This window comes from Myotis yumanensis, unplaced genomic scaffold (genome assembly GCF_028538775.1).
Source record: "Myotis yumanensis isolate MYYU_CA2020_CCGP unplaced genomic scaffold, mMyoYum1.0.hap1 SCAF_1, whole genome shotgun sequence".
NCBI classification, from domain to species: Eukaryota; Metazoa; Chordata; class Mammalia; order Chiroptera; family Vespertilionidae; genus Myotis; species Myotis yumanensis.
Window position 1 is genome coordinate 232194011 of NW_027223752.1, and position 12589 is coordinate 232206599.

The 12589-nt window shown below is 39.6% G+C and overlaps 1 protein-coding gene across 9 annotated transcripts in view; it reads left to right on the plus strand.

Annotated features, from left to right (window-relative positions):
* LDB2 (LIM domain binding 2) overlaps window positions 1-12589 on the plus strand; it is a 338452-nt gene that overhangs the window by 276792 nt on the left and 49071 nt on the right. For all 9 annotated transcript variants that reach the window (XM_070398961.1, XM_070398980.1, XM_070398971.1 and 6 more), the window contains exon 5: window positions 749-832. In XM_070398961.1, coding sequence (XP_070255062.1) covers window positions 749-832 — 84 coding nt within the window. The remainder of the gene's footprint in view (window positions 1-748; window positions 833-12589) is intronic.

Below are 12589 nucleotides of genomic sequence, written 5' to 3' on the forward strand. Positions count from 1 at the left end.
GACAATTGGCTGTAGCAGCAGCAACCACATCTTTCCCTTTATTTATTATTCTCCTATTGTCTGACTACAATGTAAGTTCCCTGATGTAAAGCAGGACTACCTGATGCATTTCTATATAGAACCAGCTCTTCCTGGCACACGGGAGGTTCAATAAATACAAGCCACATAACCAGAAAGAACCTAGAGGTGTCCTGGCAGGCCTTCACATCCCTTCTCCTGAAGGCACAGGGCCTCTCATAGAGCAAGTGAAGTTGTTTCTCCCCAGATGTGAAAGCACATCTGACTCCGTTTGGCTCTCCCTGACCTCAGGTCTCACACCATTGACCCACAAATCTCCTTGAGCATTATATACATGTGTCTTGAAATGTAAATTAAATTATCTCCAGCAAACTGGCCCTCTAAGGAAAACCAACAGTGTCAAGGTTGCATTTCTTAGCAGCTGTAGTGCAGTCTGAGACTTTCTTTTTTAAAAAAAATATATTTTATTGATTTTTTTTAACAGCGAGAAAGGGAGAGGGATAGAGAGTTAGAAACATCGATGAGAGAGAAATATTTATCAGCTGCCTTCTGCACACCTCCCATTGGGGATGTGCCCGCAACCGAGGTACATGGCCTTGACCAGAATCGAACCTGGGACCCTTCATTCCACAGGCAGACGCTCTATCCACTGAGCCAAACCGCTTGGGGCCTGAGACTTTCTTGAGACCATCTTGCAGGGATAAAATGTATGACTTTTTTTCCTGTTTAGGCACAAGATCCTCAGGTCCTGGATCAGCTGTCCAAAAACATCACCAGGATGGGGCTAACAAATTTCACCCTCAACTACCTCAGGGTAAGACCAATGTGATGATTATATCTCCTGGTGAGTTGGAAAAGTCCTTTTACAGGTTTATATATCTCTTGAACCAAGGAGTTAGAATGCGGTATTACAGTATAATGTGTGTGCATGCGTATGTGCGTGTGTGTGAACAGAGGAAGGAAATTAATTAGTAAGCATCAAACATAGGCTTTGTCAGGATTGAGCTTCCTCTGTACATTTGTATCACTCTCGGAATGAATTATTCAAAGGCAAGCAATGTTTGTCATCAGATGCTTTGGTAGTATGTCCCTTTTGGTCGTCTCAAGTTTCTAATGTGCTCTTGTGGAGTTCACGGCTTCTGCCTCTCCACCCAGGAGCCAGTCATCCTGAAGAGACTTTGTGTGCCTTCCAGAGAGAGCCCCTGAAGAAATTCTAACCCGCGCTGTAACATAGACATGCATTTCTAAGTCTTCCCAGGGAGCTTCTGTGTGACACAGTGACAGATTTTTCTGGTTTAGATATAAAGTTAGTTTTTATTTTTAAAAATTAAGTGTTAGGGAAACGTTCACTACCTACATAATACTTATAGCCTCCATATTTGGTCTAACAGGGCAGCATTTATCACACCAGTTTTTAGTGGAATTGCACTTGTCACCTGGTAGGCAAGGGATTTGGTTTCCTTCATAAAGCAAACATTGTCCTCCAGAGTCAATCAGAAGGTGGTGGCCACGGTCCCCAGTCCTTTGCCTCTGAGTTGCTGGGCTCCTTTATTATCGTGTGTAGCGTTCACTTCTCCAGAGCACCCATTGCATCCTAAATCTTATGCTTTCATTTCTTTATCCTTAAGTGCTCCGCAGGTCAGGGAATTTTGTTTTGTATTCACGATCATTTTTGTGTGTGTTGAAATGCTGGCATGCTTTGGCCAGACTTTCTCTTCTTTCAATTAAGAGTGATTTGGACAAATGCTTTCAAGTCATGCACTCATTGCCATGTGCCAGGTGCTTGTTAGATGCTAAAGACTCAAAGGCCATGGCCCTGGCCATCAGGAAACTCACTCCCATGAGGGTCAGGCCCATAAACAGAGAACATTATGTACAACATGGTAAATGCCATGATAGAAGTTTCCAGATGGAGTTATGGAAATACAAAACAGAGACATCTCAGAAGAATCAGAGAAGGCCTCCTGAAGGAGATGATGCCTGAATTGAGTGTAAAAGCATGAATAAAGGGAAAGCAGAGGAAAGGGCAGCGAGGGCATTTCCATCTGAAGGAAAAGAAGGAGCATGGACTCAGGGGTGGAATTCCAAGCAGTTTGATGATGCTGGGACATGAAGTGAGAAGCCAATACAGGCGGGAGAGAGTTAGTTGGGAGTCAGGTCTTGGAGCAACTTGCTGGCCAGGTTACTGGGCTAGGAGTCTCTGGTTAAATATGAGGATGAGGATCCTCCTCCTGGGTAGAGGGAGAGGACACCCTTAGTATCCAGCCTAGATGTCCCAGAGCCAAATCCAAGCATGGCAAGAGCCAGTCAGCTTCTCACCACCCCGCCCCCCACCTCACTTCAATACCCTCGCTATTCTGACAGATCCAAACCAGGTTGTTTTCAGAGGGAAACCAGAATCTGCCCAGGTGGGATGGGTCGACAGGTGAGTTCTCCCAGCCAGGTTATCTGGGGCTATGTTCTCTCAAACCTTCAGGTTCTGCATTCAGAACTGGCCCCCCCGTGGGGAAGCTGGCACAGTGGAGTGGGTAGCAAGGCCTGGGAAGTGAGGGTCTGTGGCGTTGTTCTCTCTGCAGGAATTCAGAGGGCTGCTCGGCACTGCTGGGCATGTCATCTTGTCAGGGACCCTGAGAGGTTAGGTTTCAACCATCTGAAGATGCCTTTCCTCGAGCAGATAAAGAAGTTCCACATGGTGTGTCCTTAGCTGACCCCACAGAGGAATCTGGGACTTTGGCGTCTATCCTAGACTTGGTCGCTAACCCTCTGGTGAGATCTTAGATTCTTGATTCTTTATTATATCTTTTAGCTGCATTTAACACAGATGAATACATACTAAATTTTCTCTCTCCCTCCAGCTTCTCTTACTGTCATCAGTAAAATGGTGACCTTCGCTCTGGGGTCAATAAAGCCCAACTGGTGCCCAGGTCCTGCAGTTCCCTGATTCTAGCTTAGGAAGGATGAGGAGACGATACCTGCAGAGGGATAAGAAGGGCACTAGCCCTTCTCTGACAATGATACAAGGAAACTATTTGTGGGTAGGGCAATATACAGAAGTGTTTCAAAGACCACCATTTAATGCAGAGCTTGCTGCATGCTGTGCTGTGCTGGAGATACATGACCTAACTTAACTAGTCTTCACAATGGCCCCTGTGCACTAGCACTGTCCCCGTAAGAGAGCCAGGTGCAGAGCATGGGAGTAATTGAAGTCAGTTGCCAAGCTTTACATCAATCACCAAGTGGCAGAACCAAGACTTGAACTTGGGCAGTCTGATCTAGAATCTAGGTGCTTCATAGCAAAACTCTGCTGCCTTTCTAGTAAGGATGTAGAATGGAGATGTTGATAGGAATTGGATCATGTCTTTCTTGCCTTGATGGGAGAGACAGCATCTACCATTGTGTCCTTAATCTACTTTTCCAAAAGTTACATCTGCACCTTGTAGGGCTTAGCAGGAGGATAAAGTGAGACGATTCATGTAAAGGACTTAGCACAGAGTCTAGGGACATAAAGTGCCCAGTTAGAGTTTGTTGTCCTATTTTATTGAGCATCTGCTATGTACCTAGCATTGTTCTTTGTACTGGAACCACTAGAGCAACATGACATCTGGCTCTCTTCTCTCTTCCTGGGCCCACATAACACTACTTCCCCAGCCCTTGCACCCTGGTTCCACATCTGTTTGCCTTTCTGTCCTCATTTCTTTCTTTTTTTAAAAAAGCTTTAGTGTTGAAAGTATTACATATGCTTCCCTTTTGCCCCCATTGACCCCTTCTATCCCATCCCTGCCCCCTGCTCCAAGTCTTCACTACCCTATTGTCTGTGTCCATGGGTTATGCATATATGCATACAAGTTCTTTGGTTGATCTCTTCCCACCCTCGGTGTTCCTGGTTCTATGCTTAGCTCTTGGTAGATCCTATATTATAATTGTCTGTCTCCTGAATTTGACACAGCGAATCCTGAAGACAGATCAATTACCTTATATTTCTAGAGCCTCACAAGGTCTACATCACAATAAGCACCAGTAAACAGCGCTTGAAAGGATGGCTGGTGGATGGAGTTTGGTAAATGGAAGACCATATTTTGAATAAAACCAAAACAAAATTCAATAAAACTATAAATTTCTTAATGGGTAATTATTTTCGTCTATTTTCTTTGGCCAAATTTTCTTGATGTTGGGATAGACAAACTGTTTTATGCATTATGCTTAATGCAACTTTAAAACATCTTATCCTCTATCCCAGCAAAAGACTTTTGTGTGTGTTTCCCCTTACTCTTTATTCATGCATATGCATAGTATTTGCATAAATGTAATCAGTACATATATATTTTTTAATATTATTTGATAAATACTTTTGCATGCTTCTGCATAGTCATCCTATTAACCATCTATAATAGCTGCAAAACCTTCTGGTGTGGTTCTGGGACTGTGTTTACTTAATCTTTCCTCTAAATGTTGAGCACTGAAGCAATGTTCAGCTTGCTGCTGCCATTAATCACATTCCTCTAAGCACCTTTGCCATGTCCTGCTCCAGGTGGTATTATCTGCAAGCAGAAGACTGAGCTGTGAGGTCAGATGTTAAAGAAAATAAGGTACTGTAGAGTCAGAGAAATGTGGGTTCAAATCCAAACCCCCTTACAGCCTATAGGGGCCTTGAGTGAGCTTTTTCCTTTCTCTCAACGCCCCTTCACTTATCTGAAAATTGGGAAAATTAATGTTCCACAGATTGGCACAATTTATAAGACCAGAGGAGTTAAAATTTATAAGAACCTGGCCTGCAGAAGGAGCTTACTAAATATTAGTCCCCTCCTGTGCTATCTGAGAGCAGATCAGGGTTCAGCTCTCACTTCGGCAACTTCTTATGTAATTTTGATCAATTGCCTTAATTTCTTGAGGCCCCAGTTTTCTCCTGTGTGAATGATTATGCACATTGTGAATTGTGGTAAGTGCATCACAAGCCTAGGTTAGAGTGATAATGCATTTGAGGAGCACGTTTAAGTCTAAATTACAACACCAGGAAGACAAGTCAGTCTCATCTCATTTGTCATCTCCTATGCATTGACCATGGCCTTGAATTCTTCACTGAGATTCTGAAGTCATATGATAGATCAGAAAAAAAGAGAAGTCAATGATTAATGATATCTGCCAAGGAGGGTAACAGCGGTGAGTCTGGGACATGTACATATATGTGGCATCCTTTCCCGATATAAATGTTATTTCAAATGTAGAATCATGATCACTGAGTGTTTTCAATATTATCTATAAGCTTTCTGTTGTTATTGTTAAGTCTAATTCTTCAAATAAGCAGTATCATCTATTGCGCTTGAAAGCATTTAGGTTTCCCAATAATGTTTTTTGATCCTGTGCCTTTAATTTCCCAAGTGAGGGAAGAATTTTATTGTTGTTGTTGTTATACTTTAAAGAACATTGGACCCTGCATGTAGGTTTCACTGATAGCAAAGGAGTAGATTCTGGTGCCTTGAAGAACTGGGCAATTAGCTTTGGAAAATGCTTCCTACCCAACAGTATGACATGAAGTGGCCTCTAGGAGAAGGAGCGTGGCTGGAGTCAGCATTTGGAACCCTGTCGAGATGTGTTTGTTCTTTATTTTTGTAAGGTTTTGACTCCCAGCCAGGATATTTTCCTTGGTCTTAAGAATGAGCAGAGATTATAATGCAAACCCTTTCCCACCTAAATATTAAGCCTGAGAAGGAAACAGGAATCCCTGTTCAGAGATTGAGATGAACCATAGTTATTGGGCATCAGAACGGGCCGGGATATGAGCAGACCATCCACCATTCACACATTCAGACAGATCAGCAACAAACCCTAATTAAGCATTGAAGTTTGGGTGGGGAGGGTGGCAGAAACCATACCAGCAAATCCCCTGTGCATCTCACAGTACCTGCATGTTAGAGACCCTCAAAGTATCATGCATGGTTCACTGAGGGTTTGCAAACTGTTGGTTACTAGTCCGGTATGAGTCCAGGAATTGAGAGCAAGAACTTTAAAACTATACTACAATTTGCCATTGCTAGGACACCCAAGTTCATCCAAGTCATCCAGTGGACTCATCCTACTGATGAAACTGAAGAACATTTCAAGCGTTCTCAAACTCACATGGTGAAAGGCCACTAGTCAAGGGCTGGAGAAGCACATGTCACGGGGAGAGTGACGAGCCATGGCATAGGGCACTATGACATGAATCTCATTCAAAGATAAGCTCCAGTCTGTCCAAAGACCATGAGGATCATAATTAGCATCATAATCCCACTAGGTATTGAAGAAATTCTATATGTTCACAATAAAAGGATGAGATAGGTATTATCATGCCCATTTGACAGATACAAATTTTTCAATACCTAAGGTCACAAAGCTAGTCTGGGCCACCAGCGCTTCCTTAAGTGAAGCTCAGGTTTGGCTGGTTCCCAAGGCTGCTCCACACTCCATGGTTGGTGAGAGCTGGTTGCTTGGTGTGGACCCAAGCAGGAGAGAGGGCGATTCAAAGGTGAGGCATTTAGACTCTGAAACAACCGCATTCTGACTCCACCCCTTCGCCTCCTCCTCAAAGAAAGGCTTCATCCCAGCAGAGGCCGAGAAAGGCCTTCCAAGCCATGTGAACGCTCCACACATGGAAGGACTGAGACTTGGAACACCCGAAGGGCACTTTTAATTGCATTTGGAGATGGAAAAGTAGTACGTATGACAACGTGATAAGGGAAGTAAAGCAGTTAACCCTTAAAGAAGTGAAATTACCATAATATACAGACATACCAGCATCTAGAAAACAATGGTTTCTAAAAGTCAAGCCAGGGGGAATGGCTATCAGAACATTAAAAGAAATTACTTATATAAATAAGCAAAAACAGTATTTTAACAGAGCAGTTCTAACTGAAAACAATATCGCAGCCACAGATGCTTCTACAATTCTTAGCCTTAAAAACTACAAATGAGGCCTGGATTAAAGAAAGTAATTTCCCAGTCTCTGACACGGAGAAAGAGAAAGAAATTGTTACTTAACAAGACACTGAAATTCAAGGAAGATAGGTAGGTGGACAATTGGCAGTCTGAGGGGTCACAAAGCTGAGCGATTGCAAAGTTAAGTACAAGATGGAGCCCAGAGTTCATCCTCCTGCGAAATAGCCTTTCTAATAGTCTAGAATGGTAAAATTAATTAATTAACTAATTAATTAAAAATTGTATCAGGGAAATGCATAAGGGGGCAAGGAGAGAGTGTTCAGATTTAATTTCGTTTTAGATCATAGGCAGGGATGTATCCTGAAATAGGAAGAGGGCTAGTCTTCTTCTCATTCTCCTTCATCTTCATCATCATCTTCTTCTTCTTCATCTCCATTACTAAAATATTCCTGCCAGGTTTTTGCATGGCTGGTCACTATTGTTCAGGTCTCAAGATACATAGCCTACTGCAAGAGGTCTTTCCCAGTCAGCCTATGTAAAGTGACCTCAGCAAATCCCTGTCATTTCTGTCATACCTCATTACCTGTCTTATTTTCCATGTAGCATTTTCATCAGTTGAATTCTCTTGCATAATCGTACTTTACCCTTCTACTCCCCTGCTGCTTATGCCAGTCACTGGAATGTAGCTGTTTTGAAAGCAGGAATCTTGCATCTTCTTCCCTATACGCAGTGAACAGAAAGTCAATCATTTTGAGGCTACTCAACCTGAGATGTGCTCCTTGAGGAGTGGGAAGTTTTAAAGAGCAAACCATTTGTAAAACCCCAAATTCAAGTGTTGCCTTGGAACACTTGAGTGCACTTATATGAAGGCTGTTAACCATCCTTGACATCACAGACTGAACACCTGTAGCACTTCCCTCTAAGGATGTAATGTTCTTCTTTACAATTCATAAACAACCTGTCTTGAGCATAGAGGAGGGATGTCATTAACTTTATTTGATCAATGTTCTCATCGGTAAAACAAGTGAAGTTAATAATGACTTCTAAAGACTTCTATTTAATCATTCTTAAAAAAAAGGAATACAAAATAGAAATATTAACAAATGCCACAAATAAAATGCTAATAAATCCCAGGCCAGAAATGAGGAAACTGAAACCAAGAGGTTCTATAGCTGGATGGAGACTGACCAAGACTGCCTACTTGTTAGTAGCATAGCATGGGTTCCAGTTTCCTTTTTGTCTTGGTATGCCATTTGTAGGACTCATTCACATCCATTCAATCCACAAACAAGTACTGAGCACCTTCTGTATACCCGGGTCTACTCTGGTCTCTAACTAGGAGATTCCCTAATTGATAGTAAATATTTCTGGGCTCATGAGAATTTCACACAAATTGCTTCTGATCTTAAAAGTTTTCCAATGCTTATCATAGCATAAGATGGGAACTCTCCCCAAGCAGACAGCTAATTTGTCCCTCTTCTCTTCTTGCCTATTTTCCAAGCTTTGTGAAATAAAGCAGGGGTGGAGTGACACCCTTCCAGTTCATAGTGTCGCAGACCATCATGGAAATCTTGCTCTAGAGATCAGAATATTTTACCAGTGATTTACTGATGGACCTTTAAGTTGTTTCTAATATTTTCTACTATTATCAATGATATGTAAATAGGTTTTCACATTTGATTTTGCACAAGAGCAGTTAAAAAGCTAAATTTGTAGGAGACAATTCTGGAAATGAAATTGTCAGGTAAAAAGATATGTACATAATTTTAGTAGATATTATCAAGCTGCTCAATATAGAGGTTGTACCAAGTTTTGGTTTCCCCAGCAACATATAAAATGATTATTTTCCACAGTTTTCAACAACTGAAGGTTATCAAATGTTTCTATTTTCCAGTATTATAGGTGAAAAATGGTATCTTATTTTTATTGTAATATGCATTTCTCTTTCTCTCTGGCTTATAAGAAGGGACAGGGCAGAAGATCATGGTCTTTTTGCTTTAAGAATGTAGTAATTCTTTACCAAGGTCGGTGCCATGGTTTAGTGAAGGAGATCTTCTGGATTCAAGGAAGGGAAAATGTAGCATAGTGGTTAGAAGTATGGGCTCTGATTCAGGCAAACTAGGTTTGGAACCTGACTTGGTTACTTACTGGCTGCAAAACCTTGAACAAGTGACTTTTTGTTTGTATTTTTAGTTTACTCTTTGGTGTTCCTGCTAAGTTTTATCATTTGCAAATAATGATGATTGACCAAGTCTTTTCCAATTTTATGTTTTATTCCTTTTTTTTGTCTAATTATATTGACTAGTACTATCAGAAAAGTGTTAAATAATAGTGAGGATAATTAATATCCTTATCTTGTGCCTGACTTTAATGGGAATGCTTCTAGATTTTTCATTAAAAGGATGATGGCTTATGATATTCTCATGTTAAGGTAATATCAATCTATTCTTATTTTATTAAGAGCTATTTAAAGTAAAAAAAATCAATATTAAATTTTATCCAATGTACTTCTGGTGTCTAAGAGATGGTATTATTTTTCATTTCTTATTATTATGGCCAAGCATATTAATAAGAATAATTGATGCTTATTTGGTACAATTGATATTCAAGTGATTTGCAGTAATTTGTGTGATATGCAGTAGTTTAAGTTCTTTACATACATCAACTCATTTAGACCTTGCCCAATCTAGAACTCGTAGTATTAGTATTTTCACTCCAAACTTAAGGAAACTCACATTCATAGAGTTAAGTAACTTGAACAAGATCAACCAGTAAGTAAGTGGCAGAGCTGAGATCGGACTCAGGCCAATTCCTGAATACAACACTGGGCAGTTTCATCTGGATAGATTTCTTGATAACCAACCATCACTTCATTTCTGGACAAATCCCAATTGTTTGGTAGGTATCCTGAAATTCTCCTTTTATGATATCTTTCTCAGTGTGTGTCTTATTAGTATCCTGGCCTCATGAACATTTTGAAAACATTTCTTTTTTTTTTCCTTTGGTCAGAATAATTTGAATAGCACTGAATTATTTGCCTTTTAAATGTGTTGAGTTTTTTTTAGAATTCCCTTATGAAACTACCTGTATTAAATTCCCTTGAAACCATGTGGGCCTGATCAGATTGTGTGTGTATGTGTGGAAAGGAGCTTCCTGATAAATTTTCTTTATTCATTTTAGGTAAATGGTATATTTAAATGGCCCTGTATTCAAAAAAAACATTCTTTTTAGTTTTATTGAACTATAGTTGACATATAGTACTATGTAAGTTTAAGGTGTACAGCATAATGATTTGACTTAATGTATACTGGTATGATTACCTCAATAAGTTCAGTTAACATCCATCATCTCATACAGATACAAAATCAAGAAAATATTTTTTTTTCCTTATAATGAGAACTCTTAACACCTTTCACATACAGGGGTGGGCAAAAGTAGGTTTAAAATTATAATACAAATAAATAACACAATAATTAATAAATAATGATACAGGAATAAACTCTTTCATGTTAAAAAATAAAATAAAATAAAAATAAAAATTATCAGCCCTAACCGGTTTGGCTCAGTGGATAGAGCGTCAGCCTGCGGACTCCAGGGTCCCAGGTTCAATTCCGGTCAAGGGCATGTACCTTGGTTGCAGGCACATCCCCAGTAGGGAGTGTGCAGGAGGCAGCTGATCGATGTTTCTCTCTCATCGATGTTTCTAACTCTCTATCCCTCTCCCTTCCTCTCTGTAAAAAAATCAATAAAATATATTAAAAAAATAAAAAATAAAAACTCTTTCATGTTCTCACAATTCTAAACCTACTTTTGCCCACCCCTGTGTATCATCCAGCAGTGTCAATTACAGTCATCATGTTGTACATTACATTTCTAGTACATATTTATCTTATAACTGGAAGTTTATATATTTTTTTAGTTTGTATTTTTTGATGACCTTTATTTAGTTTCCCCCACTCTCCACCCCTGCCTCTGGTAACCAGAAATCTATTCTCTTTTTCTATGAGTTTGGTGTGTTGTTTTTTTCTTATATTCCACACATAAGTGAGATCACACAGTATTTATCTTTTGATGTTTGACTTATTTTACTTAGCACAATGCCCTCAAGGTCCACAAATGGCAAAATTTTCTCCTTTTTTATGGCTATTTATTAATAAATAATATATTCTAAGTAAATATTTTTATTTACTAATAAATATATGAATATTTATTTATTTACCCATTTATCCATACACTGACACTTAGGTTGTTTCCATGTCTTATGCTATTGTAAGTAATGGGGGTGCAGATATTTCTTTGATATAGTGTTTATGTTTCCTTTGGATATATTCATATGGTAGTTCTATTTTTAATTTTTTGAAGAATCCCCATACTGTTTTCCATTGTGACTGTAACAGTGTACATCTCCACCAACAGTACACAAGGGTTTCCTTTTCTGAATATCTGGCAATTAAAGCCTTGAGAATCATTATTAAGGACGAAGGCCAGGAAGGAAGGAGAAAGATGGAGGAGAAGAGAGCCTGGGCCCAGCCATGGCTGGGAGTTAATTCTTGGGCAACCCCATCGTTTGGTCTATTTTGCTGCCCACTGGGACTCCTTGTCAGGGTTTCTGTGGATTTTAAGGGGAACAATCTGGAAATTCTTCAAAAGAACTGCTCTGGCTTGGGGTCTTCAGGTACCCTGTGGGTGTCTCTCCTTGAGGAGCCATTTGGTGTCCAAGTCAGATCTAAAATGATGTGACTGCCTCTTGTCTTTCTGTTTTGCTATTTTAGAATCTCTGAGAGGCTGTTTTTAAATGTTTTTAATAACACTGTGTTTCATAATTTGGAACATGTACCCAAAGAGCCTCTTGAAACATGACATATAGGTTTTTAATACAAAAACGTTCTACTGTTCAGAGGCACATACACAAGCCAATGCCTGGAATCCTGAGGGAGGTTTGTCTGCTTATGAAAATTCTGCAAATTCCTAATGGGAGGGAAGTGTTTGTACACTTTTAATATGACTCCCTGGAATAATCTCTTGATATGATAATATTAGCACATAGACTTAATTTTTTTTAAAAAAGCTATTCAATAAAGATTAACTTAGGTTTTCTGTACCCAGAGTTTCCCAGAAAACTCGAGAATCTGCCTTTCCCCAAATTCAAGTCTAAGTAATGTCCTTATGTTATTTCTTCCTTCTTAAAAATGTTTGGTAGGCTCACGTTATTAAGTTTAACTATAAATTGGTAAGGAGACCCCCTCATTTAAATAAAAGTTATAACTTTGTTTCCTATAACGATATTTGCATGTAGTTGATTCAACTTTTAACTACATATGTTCATTGAGGTTTTCTCTTATTAGAGGTCTTTCACCCGTCTGAAAACCATTATTTCCTTATTAATTTCCCAGGGGCTTTAGGCAATTTCTAGCTCTGGCAATGACTGTGTGAATAAAAGTCTTTATTGTCCGTGGTTTTGTGATGGAGAAAAATACTTTCCATATACTTAAAACGCTGACTATTAGATGAAGTCAACGGAATAGTCACTAGCTTTGATGATACGCAAAATCTCTTATTGAGTGCACACTATGTTCCAAAGCCTGGGGATTATAAAAATGAAGATGTGCTGTTTGCTCTCACCAAGCTTAACAGTGTATTCTGAGCACTTACTGTGTGC